Source organism: Toxorhynchites rutilus, chromosome 3 (genome assembly GCF_029784135.1).
Source record: "Toxorhynchites rutilus septentrionalis strain SRP chromosome 3, ASM2978413v1, whole genome shotgun sequence".
NCBI lineage: Eukaryota > Metazoa > Arthropoda > Insecta > Diptera > Culicidae > Toxorhynchites > Toxorhynchites rutilus.
Genome location: NC_073746.1, coordinates 227,077,980 through 227,094,677, shown reverse-complemented (window position 1 = coordinate 227,094,677; position 16,698 = coordinate 227,077,980). Strand labels below are relative to the sequence as shown.

General features: G+C 40.6%; 4 protein-coding genes and 1 long non-coding RNA gene across 7 annotated transcripts; 1 reads left to right on the top strand and 4 right to left on the bottom strand.

The window, feature by feature from the left end:
- The first annotated feature begins 364 nt into the window (after nt 1-364).
- LOC129779637 (uncharacterized) lies at nt 365-7,899 on the top strand. 3 transcript variants are annotated; one of them, XR_008743726.1, is made up of 4 exons: nt 365-834; nt 7,143-7,290; nt 7,393-7,532; nt 7,604-7,899. It is a non-coding gene; the product is annotated as an uncharacterized LOC129779637 (long non-coding RNA). The 3 variants fall into 3 exon arrangements; XR_008743725.1 differs by having other exon boundaries at nt 7,350-7,532; XR_008743727.1 differs by lacking the exon at nt 7,143-7,290.
- LOC129779634 (protein FAM177A1) lies at nt 1,128-2,357 on the bottom strand. Its single transcript, XM_055787221.1, has 2 exons — nt 2,023-2,357; nt 1,128-1,716 (listed from the first exon to the last, which is right to left on the bottom strand). The coding sequence occupies exons 1-2, from the start codon at nt 2,218-2,220 to the stop codon at nt 1,357-1,359; spliced, it is 558 nt and encodes a 185-aa protein (XP_055643196.1). The 5' UTR covers nt 2,221-2,357; the 3' UTR covers nt 1,128-1,356.
- Nucleotides 2,531-3,085, bottom strand: LOC129779635 (uncharacterized). The gene is made up of 2 exons (XM_055787222.1): nt 2,966-3,085; nt 2,531-2,915 (listed from the first exon to the last, which is right to left on the bottom strand). The coding sequence occupies exon 2, from the start codon at nt 2,898-2,900 to the stop codon at nt 2,589-2,591; it is 312 nt and encodes a 103-aa protein (XP_055643197.1). The 5' UTR covers nt 2,901-2,915; nt 2,966-3,085; the 3' UTR covers nt 2,531-2,588.
- A 3,540-nt stretch (nt 7,900-11,439) lies between the features above and the next one.
- LOC129773982 (uncharacterized protein K02A2.6-like) lies at nt 11,440-12,700 on the bottom strand. The gene is made up of 3 exons (XM_055777664.1): nt 12,221-12,700; nt 11,837-12,072; nt 11,440-11,755 (listed from the first exon to the last, which is right to left on the bottom strand). Exons 1-3 carry the CDS (start codon nt 12,698-12,700, stop codon nt 11,440-11,442), a joined length of 1,032 nt encoding a protein of 343 aa, XP_055633639.1.
- Nucleotides 12,701-12,813: 113 nt separating this feature from the next.
- Nucleotides 12,814-16,639, bottom strand: LOC129773981 (uncharacterized protein K02A2.6-like). Its single transcript, XM_055777663.1, has 5 exons — nt 16,481-16,639; nt 15,805-16,430; nt 15,339-15,746; nt 13,385-14,350; nt 12,814-13,111 (listed from the first exon to the last, which is right to left on the bottom strand). Exons 1-5 carry the CDS (start codon nt 16,637-16,639, stop codon nt 12,814-12,816), a joined length of 2,457 nt encoding a protein of 818 aa, XP_055633638.1.
- Between the last annotated feature and the right edge of the window lie 59 nt (nt 16,640-16,698).

Genomic DNA, 16,698 nt, shown 5'->3' with positions numbered 1-16,698 from the left:
ATGCGGCGGAGTGAAATACTTGTTTCGTTTGACGTCACTGCGCTGTTCCCAAACGTACCGGTCACTGAAGCCCTCCGCAGCTGGAAAACAAGAATTTGAAGCGGAAAAGAAGAAAATCCACGAAGCTGCCTCCTTGAACGGTTACACTGAAGGGTTTGTAAATAAGATCCTCAGAAAGCACGAACGGAAAAAACACCGCCAAAATGCGACCACACTACAAACACAAAAAGAGGACATTCAGAGGATCAGCCTTCCATTCTACCCGAAAATGACAAACCCGATTCAAGGGATCCTGAAACAACACGGTTTCCAAACAGCATACAAGAGTGCCCATACGCTGAAAGACCTTCTGTGTTCTCTCAAGTACAAAATCCCGCCGGAGGAAATGTCTGGTATCTATGAGATACCGTGTAAATCTTGCCCGGCGGTGTACATTGGTCAAACCCGGCGAAAATTTAAAGTACGTTTGAGGGAACACAGGAACGCCATGGAAAACAACAGACCCAACGAATCAAGTGTTGCAGTTCACTCTACGGGACAAAACCATCAAATCGATTGGGACAACGCGAAACTCAGAAAGTGTGTCAGGAAGGCTTCCCATTTAAATGCATGGGAATCCATGTTTATTCACACTGCTGAGCCGCCGCTGATGAATGAATTTGAAGCTCCAACTATATCGCCTTTGTTCAACTTGACGAAGAATAACATCTACTGATTCTATTTCTCTCCGACGTGTACGACAACAGTACGAAGCTGTTTTTTGTTTTGTGTAATCAGTTGGACATCGTCCCGTAGATGGGCAGTATCGAGCCCGAAACCGGTCGACTAAAAAAGGTAAATTTAACGTCCTCTTTACGTTTGTAAGAACTATAAGTGTTGTGTCCTGTCGCGTCCCAAGTTTGGTGTATGTAAGTATTAATAAATGACGCTAGTTAATGCATACATTGAGACGGCAAAAGTTCCACAGGGAACGTTAACGCCATTCAGGATGGAAATCTATTTTACATAAAATAAGTAAAACGGAAGAACACATTTCAAAAATATTACTAGATAAAACAGGAAAATATAAAAAATGGGTATTTTTAGGATTCAACTGGATGACTGGATCAAGAGAAAAAAAACGTGTATCGCACTTAACTTTCTTTCAAACGAATTGTGCTTTTATATGGTTAAACTTTATTCGCTACTCTCATTCAAACATAATTTACAAAATATTCGGAAAACATTCCTTCTAATTCCATTACACATTGCACTGTCCATAATATTCGTTCCACGATCCAATAAATATATATTACTTATAATGTGCATCATATAATAACATAATGATTCATAACTTGTGAAGATCACCGTCATTATTTAGTATTTTTGGATCTCATTATCGCCCGCTGTGACATGCTTAGATGCTGTAGCCTGATCTTCAGGGTTGTTACCAACATGCGATTGAAACTCGACTATCATGTCTGGTTTGCTCTCAGTCGATGGATCTGCACTGCTACTGGTGGGACGATTCTGCTCGACGAAATTTTGAATAGCACGATCCTCTGCCTGTTGCTCAGCCTGTATTCGCTTGAATTCCTCTATTTCAAAGCTATACTTTGGTGTTGTAATACCGAGCATTGAAGCTAATCCTTCCCCGACGTAATCGCAGCCGGCTAGAACCGAACTGCCAAGCTTGCAGGTCTTGTGCATCATCCAATCGCTCCAATTCATTTTGGTCTGAAATGAAAAGTACAATTATGAATATATCATGTAAAAGTGATACTCAAATTTAATTATAAGAAGGGATTATTATTAATGTTGAGATATAAACGTTTTATAAATCATTCCCATGACAACAACCACACGGAACAGAAGTGGTGCCATCTACGGTCGGACACATTCTTGAAGCGTACTCTAGTGGCATGTATTGGAAACCCATTTTGCGATGCGAAGTAAACAACCTCGGTTGCCATGAATCATTCAACCCAACCCACATTTTTTCTTAATTAACCATTGTATCTTTTCTTTTATCTCAAATCTTACCTCATCCAATGCAGCTTCATGTTTTTTGGCAGCATCCACTTGGTCTTCCTCGTTGTCGCTGTACTCCTCAAGTGTTCCGTCGCTGAAATGCAATATCCTCTTCGGGGCTCTCACCTGCACTTCAACATCCTTTTCATTTTGAATAAAGGTTGCTGTGGCGTCAACTTTATTATTCATTGGAATATCAATCTTAGTCATTTTTTACGAAGTTGTTCGTAATTCAAGATGAATAAATGCACAATTACGCTTCAATTATTCAAATGATTCCACATAACACAGCGCGATATACATTCGTCTGGTATATTGTTCCTTTCGTTCCACTTGCTCTTGTTTGGAAACTATGGTGTTGACATTCATTCACTGCCTCTAAATGTCAATACACAAATGAACACTTCATTTGCAACTCAACTGACTTCATGATTCCTAGTGAATTATCAAAAACAAATGATAAGAATATTTTACTATTTGAAACATGACCAAATCGAATGGGTTCGAATAAATATTACAATTGAAATTTTGCACTTTATTTCACTAGCTTATGCGTACATCTAACATTTATATGTCTTTCACTGCTTCGAGCTGGGTTGTGGCAGCCTGAATTTCTCCATTTCAACTTCGGCTTCGAAGTAGCTGCCCTTGTCGTAGCAGAAGTACTCGGGCACCTTGTACTCTCCGTCGCGAGAAGCGCCAGGTCCTACAGGACCGGTCTTGCTATGAACACATTTGCTACTTAATCCAGGAACATCGCCTGGTGCGGCTGCCGGGGGCGCAGGTTTCGCAATTCCAGCTGAGGGTCGTCCACCAGCAGGTTGGCTGAATGTCCTAGCTGCTACCAACTGAACAAGGATTTCGTTTTTTACCAATATTTGGCGAATCATTTTGTGCTGTATCCTCTGGGAAAATATATTATATTATTCTGAGATAAACGATTATTCAATCATACCAGAATTGTTGTTTTCTATAATTGAATGAATTTATACACAATGACAGGTGTGAAAGTGAAGATAAGTTTTTTTTCAAAATTTATTGAAAAAGGTGGGAACTCAAATTAGTATACACTGGATTTTTTTGGCGTTGTTCTATTTCGCGATTTTTTTTAAATTCTGCGAGTGCTCGTGCGAGACTGGTTGTGACGAAAGCGCGCCGATAACGGGGCGATCTTTTTTTACGCACACGCATCAATGGCGTAAAAGAAGAATTTTAGAGTAATCTACATTTAATACGACATGCCGAGGCACCGTTCAGTGTCGCATTGGAGGCGATTTTGTCCTGTAATTGGACATTCGCGAAGACAGTGGTGCAGTGTCGTATCCGGTGGCGATTTTCAATGTGGGGCTATAATTTGGGCCCCGAATTCGATGTTTACAAAAATGTCCAATTAGAGATAAAATTTCCAAATAAATGTGTCACATTACAGATTTGTACAATTAGCTAGATGTCGTATTAAATTTTACTCACTGTATTTAGATACCCATTCCTTCAAATTCGGTTAAAAAATCCTATTCAATTTGAACGAGAAAAGTGTCACCCATATCTGGGTGACGGGGCGACAAACGTGTTTAAAAGCAATTATGTATCAATCACCCCTATTCCGATACACGATCGGCCATTGGATTCACAATCCGATCAAGTTCGAATATTTTGCATCTGTCATCCGTTCGTCTCAAATGCAAGGCGGAAATTCACCAAAGCGGTGAAATTCGAATTTAGAAATTCCATCGCAGTAGTCAGAGAACTGTGAAACCGAAACAAAAGCAAAAACTGACACAGAAATTTTTGTCTGATTCGCACCGGTCCCTTTGAACCGACCGAAAACAGTTTTTGTTAAAGGCAAGTTTAGAGTTCCCTTGAAGATGAACATGAACAGGTGGTGAAAAAGTAGGATTATTTCACGGTGAACAACATTGCGAACAAACATCTCAGAAAATCGTGGTGAATAGAATGTTGTTCGAGTTCCCGTTCACATTGAATGTTCGCTAGTAAACGTAAAGTAAATAAACATCGAGCTTCAGCAAAATAATTCGGATAAAATATAGAGTTGTTCACGAGGCAACCCAAAGCAACGAAAAGCTGACCGTATCAAATTCGTATCAAATGATATTGTATTGTAATATATATATATATATATTGTATGTAAAATGTAACGAGTTTTCTGATGAATTTTTTTCGCGTTTTTTCAGGAGACATTATTGGGAAGAAATACAACCTGTAATGTATTGTAGGCCTGGCAAATATTTTCAATTTCGCTGCCGGAGGAAATCGTTTGGTCGTTGAGGGTAATTTTACTTACTTGGTGGAAGGAAATGCAACGCGTTGATATAAATACTTCAGCCACGATTATTTATCAACGGCTCACTCTCTTTACTAAGCCGTTGAAACCATTCGAGGTACCGGGTCTCACCCGTTTTGATGTAAAGCTACGATATTCCTGGTTAATATCCTAATTTACAATCAGGAAGACGATTCAACGACATTTATGTTCAACGTTATGATCATAGTTTTCAGTACCACTAACATAAGCAATTTTCCTTAGGCCATCTACACACTAGGCAACCTAAGTTGGAAAGCAACTTAACGAATCTGTCAAAAAAGTTGAGAACATGTGTAATCAAATGGGAGCATACACACTAGGCAACTGGCAACTTTGGTCGGACCAACTTTTTCGATTCAACTCAGCGCGCTCAGACATGAGTCGCGCGCGATTTGTGTCGGCAACCTTTTCGTTCAATTTCTGTTGACATTTCAATGTATGCGTCGTTAAGTTAAATATTTGTCAGTGGTGATAGCCAGCAGCATTAAACAGTCAAAAGAGGCCCACTTCATAGAAACACGAACAAAAGGTAAGTATTTTGCTACTTCAATATATAATTTTACAAATGATATATGTTATTTTCTAATAAAGCGATCTAAAATTGAAGAATTTTCAGGAACATGAACGAGCAGCAGATCAACATCATGCTAGTGCAGGAAGTGGAGAAACATCCAATACTGTACAACTTCACACTTCCTGGCTATGCAAAAAAAGATGAAACTGAAATGGCATGGATAGAAATTGGAAAAAAAAGTACAGATGTCAGGTATGTGATTAATATATTTAAACTTTATTTTATACAAATAGAAAAGCTACTGACTCTCCATCTTGTTTTTGGTTTATTGAAGAATTTTTTGTTTCGTTTGTAACTGTTGCAGGTGGAGCTGATCGTCTCCACGGTGGTTCTACGTTGTGTTGTGTGTTGTTTCTTGGGCTCTCGTGGCCCGGATGTAACCACGTATGGTGGCATTTTCCGCAAGTTCCACAGTAAACAATTACTGCATAATCTCCTCATTTGAATTATATTCATCTTTTCCTTATGCGGCATTTTTTCAAATGCACTACATTTTATAATGTAGTGCTCCTTCTTGCACGCTGCACGACGAGGTACTTGTTTTTTGTTGGCTAGTACTATACAAAACAGTTGGAAGTCTATAGAAGTTTAAATCTATCCCAAAATTCGGAGTATATAACAGCGATAATGGATAATAAAATGTATTCATAGGTTGGTGGTTTTACCTCAGAGTTATAAGCAACCTTTCCTCTCCATCCACACATTCTCTCAACTGCGTATTCTTTTTTTGAATTGCAGGAGAAATTAGTTGGACCAAGTTGGAATACGTGCTCTTCGCCATCCGGTAGAAGCACAAAAATTTATTATCCGGAATTTGCAACTCCTTTGCAGCTACAAATAATCTTCTGGTGAAGTTTTTTTCCAGATAGGGATGGACCCACAATTTTCTTCGAATGGCATTCCTTCGTCTGACGTAGTATCTAAATAGTAATTCATCACTGGAATCATCGCTGGAATCGTCCCCGTCAGACCATAAATCTGACGTTAATGATGGATCAAAATCATTATCCACAACATGTACATCCTGGATTTTATTATACGCCATGTTTCTCGCAGTACAAAGACAGTAAAACGGTCGCTGAAATTTTATACAATAGAATAAAACAAAAAATTAATCGTTTTCTCAAAGTATCAAAAATGTAAAGTCCATATGGTTCATTAACTCCATTAGTTCGATATTCTATCGCATGTTCTTTTTCCTTTTCAAGTTCAACATTTATATGTTATAGTTTTCGAGAAATAATCGACCAAAAGTTTTCTGATTCGAAAATCTACAATATTCTTGATTCTAGCACAAAATACTTAAAATAATAAGTATAAAATCTATTGGGTAATCATTTATAGTTAACAGATAGATTGCACAAACGTATAGTTAAATTTGTGATATCGTAACTACGAGAAAGAATTCAAAACTATAAAAATAATACAGAATTTCGCAAAAATACGATTCTGAAATTCACTTACGTTAAATTTTGTTAAATATTGACACGACGGTATGCTTTTCAAATCAAAAATCAAATTTGAATTTTTGTTTTGTTATATGAGCTGTAGCACTTTCTATAGAATGTCATTCAGGAATGCCAGATGAACAGATTTTTCTGTTATAGTGCAAATTGTATTTTAAAGCAGCCCACTTTGACTTCATTTTAGATTTTAAAAACTCTCACAAATTTTAATTTTGATGCCGTTTGCAAAATCAAGTAATTGTATTTTTTCTTTTCGCTCATATCAGGAAAAATGTCAAGAGAAAAATCATAATTCGCTCTTCTTATTTAATTAAAGAAATGTCATCTCTGTTAGCGATTATGACGGATAAAAACTTAACGAATTCATCGCGTTCGAGTTGTCACAATGTGCAGAGCTGAGTTGGCGATGCGATTGACATCGCCAACATAGATCGGGTTGCTGTTGCCTAATGTGTAGACGGCCTTACTGTTAGGGCAATTTGTTCAACTTTTTAGGCCCACTTCACATAGGCTTTAGTAAAAAGATTCTGGAGTTCTTTAAGTAAGGTTTACATAAGGATCAGCACCATGTAATTTGACCATGCAAACAACATTTCAAAATGATTTTCATTCAATTTTTCAAATTTTATAACTGCACTCCAGCATGCTAATCTCAAAGAAGGTACACTTTTTGAGTTCTGTATTGTGTATCAGAAAAAAAACAATAGTTTATGAGGTGCAAACCGTTTCAATAAACTCGACTCTACCACAACGTATTTGTACGTTTCAGAAACTGCAGTAGAATTGATGAAAACGACACTCGACTATTGCAATTGAAAATCACATGGTTTGTTTACATTTCCCTCATACAACCATGAAATCCGTTAGACTGCGACACCATACCTTGTATGTCCCGAATTAAACGTGTCGCATTACAGGTATGTCCAATTAGCTAAATGTCGCATTAAATGTAAATTACTGTATAAATTATTTTTAGGTATGTTTTTCAACTAGAAAATGTTTATTCCTATCGTTTCAAGATGTTTTCCCCGCGTTTCATATATGGACTGATGAATTATTAACAAAAAAGTGTCACAAGTGCCAATCAGTCACAACCGAATGCTCCGGATCGGGTGCTTATGGAAGCCGAAGAATCGCTCAAAAAGATGAGGAGAAAATGGTGAGTTATAAACTTGATAAATTTCATACCATTCAGTTTTATATCCATTGATCTGTGTTTTCTATTCCTAGAGCAAAAGACGCGTGTTATGGACAAGGCTTCGATGACCCACACACGACGGGTGGAACAGTTCGACCAACGTCTGGACAGCCTAACGGAACACTTCGACATATCCGAGAGTATTCTGGACAAAATAAACTCCCATCCAACAAATGCTTCATATCGATTGTAATCCCGATAAGGGATTTTTATTTAAAATTTGGCAGCATTAACTTGTCAATTAATTTTAACATTGATAGAACTACCATATTATAATAATTGGAAAAAATCTTCATTCTCACCAGATTGAATTTTATATGAAAATTGTCACCTGAAACACTCCATACGAAGCGCTTCTTCACGTTCCCTGTGTGTGCCCATGAGTGTCCGCGGGATAATAAGATGACGGAAGATGTGCCGAGTGCCCAGCCTACTTGATCGCTTAAAAAACGATGCCCGTGTTGCCAGAACTGGGCATGCCACACACCCTCCAAAAAGGATATTTTAGAACGGAGTACTTTTTCTCAGCGGAGATAGAGTCTTTGGGTTTTAATAAACATAAACAGACTACTTTTGGTTTGCTCTTTCCTCTCCAAAAATATTTTGATTCAATCCTTCCCAATCCATCCCATTCTCCATTTATATTCAGATATTTGATGGAGGTCGTCTATTTAAAAATAAAAGTGGACCGACTTTAAGTGGACAAAACTTTACCGTTCTGCTTGCGTTTGTTACGTGGGTGATGAAACACGGAGGAAACTTTCGCCTTCTCGAGGATTGTTGTTTTGATGGTCTTTATGATTCGAGTCTATTGCTACGATGAATTACGTATTATCCAACAGTGGTACAGTGTCGCATCTGATGGCTACTATCAATGTGGGACCATAATTTGGGCCCCGAACTCGATGTTTACAAAAATGTCTAATAAGAGGTGAAAATGTCCAAATTAACGTGTTGCATTAAATGTAACTTACTGTACTATATTCCTGCAGCATGTAACTGAAATTAGAAGTCTACAACAGAATAAAGTTTGCGGCAAAAAATAAATATAAGAAAATTTGCAAACATCTCTGCAAATTTGGCAGCCTTGTCCAGATGAAAAACAATTTTCGAAATAATTGAAAGTCGAACGGATTGATAAATGTGCCTAATCGAAGTCGAACGGGTTACAAAATGCATCATTTTGCTAATTTCAAACCCGATCCGACATAGAGGTGAATAATAGACGTCATATTAAATTAGATGTCTTGCTGTTTTTTATTTTTTTCAATTGATAAATAATCAATACTTTGCTATATTGTAGTCTTTTAAGAAAAAATATACAAAATCTATTATATATTATCCCATACCTTTTTCATAAATGTCAAAACCCGCTGCTAGATGCCTATTGTATGGACATTGAAGCGGCGAAAAGAATTATAGGAGGTTGTGTCCAAGATACGACCGCATTTTTGACGTAGAACTACGCTGTTATTTTATATTAGTCGCTTGTTTATACCTTCGGATATTATTCTAAATGCTGTGAAACTTTAGAAACAACTGCTTAGTAGATTAATCTCTGAAATGGTTTTTTCATTGTAGAATCAGTTGACGTTAATTGATTGATGATTCATTCTTGCCCTCGCAAAACAATGCACTAGCTGATCGTATGTCGCAATTTATTTCTTGGTTTACATTGGTGGCTTGAAACTACTGAAATATAAACACTTCTAGCATTTTGCGCTTTTCTCAATAGAAATGCTTCTGTTAATATTAATGGCCTCGAAAAGAGTTGCATAACTTTCTCATGCTCGAGAGAAGCGCAGCTGTCACCCTTAGTGGAGGAAGTTTTGCTACTGGCAAGCGAAACCTAATCACATACAAAATTCCAGAACATTTGCTTTCTTGGTGACTAAACAAGCGAAAAAAACTTTTTTTGTTAATAACAACCTCGAAAACAGTGTCAATGCTTCATTATGATCAATATTAGCGCAAATGCAATCCTAGTTGAAGGCAGTTTTACGACTGGCAGGCGAACCCAAATAACTTATAACATTTCAGTAAGACATTCAAGATGCTTGGTATTCCCCAAATATTTTTTGGCGCACAACCTTAACGTCTGCTTCGACATAACGGCAGTTTAATGCATTGATGCATTCTCAAAGGCACCAACGAAGCCCTTATGATGACGGAAAACAAACAATGTTAACTGCTTGGAAAAAGACTGAATTATGCCACACAGCTTGTACTCTGCTGTAACACCTATCGATGCGAATTCGCTGATGATTTTGTCAAAAGCGACCGCCTTCACCACCAGCGGGGGGAGCTTGATTTTGGTTGATTTGACTGTACCAACATCGCGTGCATCATTAGATGACGCTTGCCTCGAAATTTTATTGCCCCTGGCAATGCGTTCGTTTTTTGCAAGGCTCGAGCATGCCTTCCTCTTCTTCTTGCCCATCACACACTACGTGAAGCGTCCAATTTATGACGCGGAAAGAAAAACACACGATACGAATAACGCGAAAAATGAACAGAAAAACCAAACGACGATATCCAAGTTGGATTACTTCTGGTGAGGTCCAATCTTAGATCGAAGCGCAGCGAAAGCAAAGTGAACTGGATTGCTCAACAGTCCGATGCCGAATGAAAGTTTGCCTCAGCGAGATCCACTGTTTATACTCTAGGCAAGTATTCCCCTTCATTCTTCTATTTTTCTTTTGTTCACGGAGACTTTAAATCCTACGATTTCCCCTCCGTTGGTCGTCGATAAGTTGCTCGGTATTGACAGCTCTGTTCGGGAAACCACACAAATGGACAGAAAAAATGTATGGGAAAATGGAAACGCTTAAAGTTTTCATGAATTTTAACCATTTACAAACCAGGGGATTCTAACGTATAGCATAATAAACAAATCTTACGGAATTTCCGATTCGTTTAGTATGTAAATCGCCAAAATCCGTTCGTGGCAAAAATTGTTATTAATGTTAACTTTATTTCATAAAAACGTGACCTGTTTTCTGATTTGGCACCCTTAATGAAAGACGTAGTTCTACGTCAAAAGTAATAAGTATATAACGCGTAGACATTTTATCTTTCGAATGAAGTGTTTATCATACCATTTCGTTCAGTTGTTTAGGAGCTATTAAGGCTCAAAATCTCGGTCTCCGGCGTAACGCTTTCGTTTTCGAAACTTTGATTTTACACCCCGGTATAGAAATGAAAGACGTAGTCCTACGTCAAAATTATAGGAGGTTGTGTCCAAGACACGACCGCATTGTTGACGTAGAACTACGCTGTAGTTTAATTCAAGTCGCTTGTATATAACTGCGAATATTATTTTATAAAGCTACGAAAATTTAGAAATAATCATTCTACCAGTTTGGTCTCCCCGAAATATTTTTTTTCTTATAGAATCATTTGACGATTATTGTTTGATGATTCATTCTTGTCCTCTCAGAACAATACATGCTCGAGATAAGCACAGCTATCATCCTTAGTGGAGAAAGTTTTGCTACTGGTAAGCGAAACCAAATCACATACAAAATTCCGGAACGACATTTACTTTCCTGGTGACTAAATTAACGAAATAAACTCTTCCTGTTAATCTCAACAACCTCGAAAAGAGTAGCACTGCTTCATCATGATCAAGATTAGCGCAAATGCAATCTTAGTTGAAGGGAGTTCTGCAACTGGCACGCGAACCCAAATAAATTTATAACTTATTGTTACAGACTCCAGCAAATGGAAAGACTTGTTTGTTAGTATGTCTGTATTCTTCGGAGGTTGGAACAATACTCAATAGTGAAAATTATGCTGTCAACCAGCTTGATTATTCATGGGCTTCTAGGATGATCGTCTAATGTGGTTTCTATGGAACATCTCCCCCTTAAAAGAGATCGTACGGTGCAAGCCATGCTGGAAGCCTTCGGTTACGAACGGGTTGATTGGAGCACTGTGGTTCAATGACTTCAACAACGGCTTCAGGGACTGGAACCTCTTCTTGATCCAATGTTGGTTCGGTAGGAGGTGGTACTTCAGGTGGTTGTTGACCTGAGGGTGGCATCTCGGGCAGTACTTCAGGTGGTTGTTGAGCTTTTTCCAAATCAGGATCGGCAGTTTCATTGGGGCATGGGGTACACAAATCTTGCATACCAAATTCCTCAAGCAGCATAGTCCATGGCAAACTTGTCTCAGTAGTATCACTAGTGGATTCCAGATGACGCTGTCGTAGCTGATTCGTATGAGAACGGATAAGACGACCGGATTCCAGGAGGACAGCTTACATGACGGAACCATTCTTCTCGATCACCTTGCCAGGAACCCAGGAGACTTGATTGCGATGATGAACCTCTGCATACACCAAATCATTAGTGCAGAACTCTCTCTTGACGGTGCCATGGTGTCGATTGAACTGGTTATTTTGCTTACTGTTTACAGCTGGTGTCGGTGTCTTCCGGGGTTTGAGCAGATCCAGAGTAGTAGTGATGGGTCTACCAAGGAAAAGCTCTGCAGGAGACTTATTTTGTTTTATCCAAAATATATATTTTATTAAGGCTCATATGATCAGACTTATGATCAGGAGCACTTCGATTGGGCGTGGATCGATAAACGGAAAGGAAATTTTGAAGATGTCGGAAAGTTGCTGGATTTCCTCCCTCTCGTAACTTCTTGAGTCCTCTCTTGAGTGTGTCCACAAAGCGCTCAGCCTGTCCATTAGACTGTGGATGGTAGGGCGCAATCGTTAAGTGGGTGATTCCAGCTTCTTCACAGAATTGCTTGAATCTGGCGCTAACAAATTGCGATCCATTATCCGAGACGAGAGTTTTGGGATTGCCGTATCTTGCAAATATCTCGTCTAGCATCTCCAGTGTCTTTGTTGTACTTGTGCTTCGTGTGCGATAGATTTCTGGCCATTTTGAATATGCGTCGATTACCAGAAAGTAGTAGTATCCATTCATTGGGCCAGCATAATCAATATGGACTCGTTCCCACGGCTTCGATGGAATGGGCCACGACTCCAGGTCCGTCTTGCGTGGTGACTTAGCAGCTTCAGCACAGGATCTACAGCAGCGGACGTAGTCTTCGACGACGTCATCGATGTTGGGCCAGTACACGAAACTCCTCGCTAGGGATTTCATCCGCTCCATTCCTGGATGGCCTCGATGCAGTTGGTGGAGAATGCGTTTGCGAAAACGGTCTGGCACAACGACTCTATCACTGAATATGATGCAACCTTGAACGATCTGCGAGTGAAGAATTGTTAAACAACTGGATCATCAATTTCCTTGGAATACTTGGGCCATCCTTCATTGATATGGAACACCACCGATTGGAGAACAGGATCTCTTGATGTTTCAGCAGCGATAATTTCAGACGTCACGGGAAGACTAGAAGTAGAATCACTGAGAACGGCGTTGACATCGGCTTCCATTTGTACAGAAGCAATGACATATTCTTCAGCATGGCATTTCATCAGTCTTGAATGGAGGTCCGCGTGTCCAAATTCTTCAGTGCGCACGAACGGAATTCCTTTGTTGCTTCCGTGGTTGGTGATCAGTCTGCAAGGTAAATTTCCGGCCGAACAACATCTTATGAAATCGTGTCACAGCAAAAATCAGCGCCAAAGCTTCTTTCTCGATCTAGCCGTAATTTTTCTCTGCAGGGGTCAGTGATCTTGGAATGTGCGAAATTGCCTTCACTGATCCATCCGGGAAGCGATGCATTATAACAGCGCCCAAGCCGTCTTTGGATGCATCACCTGCTACGATGATTTCCTTGTTCGGGTCAAAGTGCGTCAGCAACAAGTCGGAAGTGAGCAGTGAGTTTTGAACTTGTCGAATGACTTCTGGACTGCACATTCCCAATTGACGTTTTGTTTCAGCAAGTAGTCCATGGGTGCTCTCAGCTCCTTCATCTGCTTGACGAAACGCCCATAATAATTGATAGCTCCAAGATACGATCGAAGCTGTGATACGTTCATTGGAGCTGGCATCTGCGAAATTGCGGTAGTCTTCGCTGAATCAGGTCGTAAGCCGCCTTTGTCGATTATATGACCTAGAAACTTGATTTGCGATAGGCCAAATCGACATTTTTCAATCCTCAGATGAAAACCGTACGTCTTGATCCGTTCCAGAACTTCATGGAGGCTGCGATCGTGTTTTTCCTTTGTCCTACCGGCAATCATGATGTCATCTAGATACGGTTTCACTCCAGGAATACCAGCGACCATGCTATCGATAATCCTTTGAAACGCACCAGGAGCGGACTTGATTCCAGGCGGCAGACGGTTGTATTTGAATAGTCCACGATGAGTGTTGATCGTTAGATACTTCTGAGAATCCTCCTCAACCTCGACTTGCAGGTACGCATCAGATAGATCGAGTTGGGAGAAATACCGGCAGCCAGCCAGATCAGCAAAAACATGATCTGGATGCGGAAGCGGATGGGCATCTGATTCTAGTGCGTTGTTCAACCCTGTAGAATAGTCGCCACAGATACGGACGGAAACGTTGTCTGACTTCCGGACCACGACTATCGAGGTTGCCCAGTCGGAAAACTTCACTGGTGAGATTATTCCCTTGTCTTGAAGACGTTGAAGTTCGGCATCCACCTTTGGAAGGGCAGCATATGCAACTGGTCTCTTTGGACAGTACACTGGACGGACGTCGGGCTTCAGGTAGAGTTTAACCTTCGCTTTGGTGCACCAACCTTGTGTACTCTGGAACACTTCAGGAAACTTCGTACGTAGCTTTTGCTCAGTGTCTTCTGGTTTATGATGGATAGCATTAACCAGCGAGCTGAATGGAATTGTGTAACTTGTCTCTGTTACGCCCTAGCAGCCCCAATGGACTCTCTGATCCTTCCCAGGGTCGGCTCAATCACAGCCTATACTAGGTTAACCCGAAAGAGGTTGGTACAATAGGGAAAACACACGTGTTTCTTCTGGTTTACGACGGCGATTTATTATGTGATTCCTGAATTTCCTGATTCCCTAGTTCCCTATTCCTTTTTACATTACTCACGGTGTTGGTGTGTTGAAGTGTCTGGGCCCGCCGCTGGATTTTCGTGCTGTCGTGGTATGGTTCCAGTCCACTGCTTCACTGTAGTTGGCTCTGTTTCAGGTAAACTGGTTCAGTCTGCTGGTGTTGGTTCGTCCTATTTCCGCTCCTTGACCGGTGCACAGGAAACGGAAGTTTGGATACGACACGTGTAAATTACGAGTCAGCCTCACTATTCGTTGACACATCAATGGTTATTGACGACGAAGCAGTAAAACTTTCGCTACGCGAACTTCCTCCAGAAACGGTATGGATTGTTCGGAAGGAACGGAAGGGAATCTTCACTTCAATATTCTGGGATTTAATGTTACCCTTTTCCGCGAACTGTATCGACTGTATCGTATAACGTGTTCAAGTTGGTGCGTCTTTGTCCAATGGTTTCGATAAAGTGTCCTCCTCGAGTATGGCGAAACTCTCTCAAACCCGCCAGGTCACATTCGGGTCGGGTTACACCGCCTCTGATACAATCTTGCCAACTGTTGTGATGTGAATTGTGTTGTGTAGTGTTGTCTTGGCTGTTTATACATTCTGGTTTGTGTGGTGTTAGCCCTGTGCCGTCATTTAAATCTATCTTCCTTCTTTTATTCATTTTAAATGTCTTTATAATCATTTTAAATTTTATTTTCTTTCAGTATATGTTTGTTTTCAAATATTCTAGCTAGCTTTATTCGTAGAAATATCCGTGTGTTCTCCCTCTATGTACCGTTAATATATAGATGTTAAGCACCGTAGAAGGGGACAGAGTTTTGAACCACCCGAACGCACAGTGGGACATGTCACAATTGACCACAGATCGAATAGGTCGATTGTTTCAATTCCGAGGACATCCAAATCGGAGCTTGATGACACGTAGACAATGCCTGCTTTCGTCACGCTTTGGATGGTTAGTTCAGCAAGGAACTCACCAGTCATGTCGATCTTATTTCCGGAAGCGCTGATGGCGGTGATTTCGGTTTCGCTGATGGCTGGTTTTCCGATCGCCTTCCAGGTTTGCGTAGAAATGATCGTGATATCGGAAGCGCAATCCAACTGGAGAACAGAATCGTTGCCATTGATTCCGACGGTAACGTATTTCCTCTTCCCTTGGAGATCGATGCGTTTCACCGATATTCCTTTGGACTTCACATATTGCAGACTTCGGTTTTGATTCCACGAATGAGCAGTAACCTTCTTTATGCCCCTTCCGTTTGCACTTGCTACAGCTGTGGTCTTGATAGGGGCATTCCTCCACAAAGTGTAAATCACCGCAGAACCAGCACGGAGATTTCGGTTGCTTCTTCTCAGCAGGCTTGGTAGAAACGGCGTTGACGACGGATTTTTCCGGAACGGGCTTCTCTACCATCTTGGTGTCCTGCTTCAGATTGTTAAACCGATGGCACTCCTCGACGAGATTTTCCAGTGTGAGCTTCGTGCCGTCTGCTGGCGGAGCATGCTCTTCAGCTTCTAACTTACCGATCAATCGAGTTCGGATGTCTGCATCGCGGGGAGATTGTAGACCGCAAACAAAACGTAGTGCCTTGAATTGGTCGTCGGTGAGCTTGGTCAGCTGGAATGCTTCGCAATGCTTGTTCACAGAGGCAGCGTAACTTGAAAAATCGTCTGCTTCGTTCTTGACATATTGTAGACAACGGTAGCGATCGTTAAACAGCGAGGTTTGGCGACCAAAAAGCTTCTTAAGTTTCTTCACCGTGTCGTCCAGGCCGAAATCGCGGGGATGCTTTGGCAGGATACTGTTTACGTACCGCTCATGGAACTTGGTGCCGATCTTCCTCAAGAGTAGCCTCACCTTCGCCGGATCGTCCAGATTCTTGCCGTCAACCTTGAAGATATCCTCGTAGCGCGCGAACCATGCATTGAAAAACACTCCACCGTCAGGATCATAGTAGAAGTCTTCAACGATTCGATGATTTTCTCACTTCCCGGTTGGTTGGCTTGACCGGTTCGGTTGAGAAGTTGAATCTGCTCTTGTTGGCTAGCTACCAATTCAGTGAGCCGGAGAATTGCGTTCCTCAAATCCTGGTCGGACATCTTGCAAGGGCCTGATCTGGATCGTCTCGAAGTGGGTTGAAATGACCTCGTCGCCAAAA

Excerpts from the sequence above, each read along its gene's own strand:
- LOC129779634 (XM_055787221.1), bottom strand. The coding sequence starts at position 2,220 with ATGACTAAGATTGATATTCCAATGAATAATAAAGTTGACGCCACAGCA. Across the intron at positions 1,717-2,022 it reads ATGAAGCTGCATTGGATGAG|ACCAAAATGAATTGGAGCGA; the intron begins GTAAGATTTGAG and ends TTTTCATTTCAG.
- LOC129779635 (XM_055787222.1), bottom strand. The coding sequence starts at position 2,900 with ATGATTCGCCAAATATTGGTAAAAAACGAAATCCTTGTTCAGTTGGTA.
- LOC129773982 (XM_055777664.1), bottom strand. The coding sequence starts at position 12,700 with ATGGAGCGGATGAAATCCCTAGCGAGGAGTTTCGTGTACTGGCCCAAC. Across the intron at positions 12,073-12,220 it reads CACTCAAGAGAGGACTCAAG|AAGTCTCCTGCAGAGCTTTT; the intron begins AAGTTACGAGAG and ends ATAAAACAAAAT. Across the intron at positions 11,756-11,836 it reads GAGAAGAATGGTTCCGTCAT|TGATACTACTGAGACAAGTT; the intron begins GTAAGCTGTCCT and ends GGAATCCACTAG.
- LOC129773981 (XM_055777663.1), bottom strand. The coding sequence starts at position 16,639 with ATGTCCGACCAGGATTTGAGGAACGCAATTCTCCGGCTCACTGAATTG. Across the intron at positions 16,431-16,480 it reads CTTCTACTATGATCCTGACG|GTTGACGGCAAGAATCTGGA; the intron begins GTGGAGTGTTTT and ends GATATCTTCAAG. Across the intron at positions 13,112-13,384 it reads GTCCAGAAGTCATTCGACAA|ACTGATCACCAACCACGGAA; the intron begins GTTCAAAACTCA and ends TTTACCTTGCAG.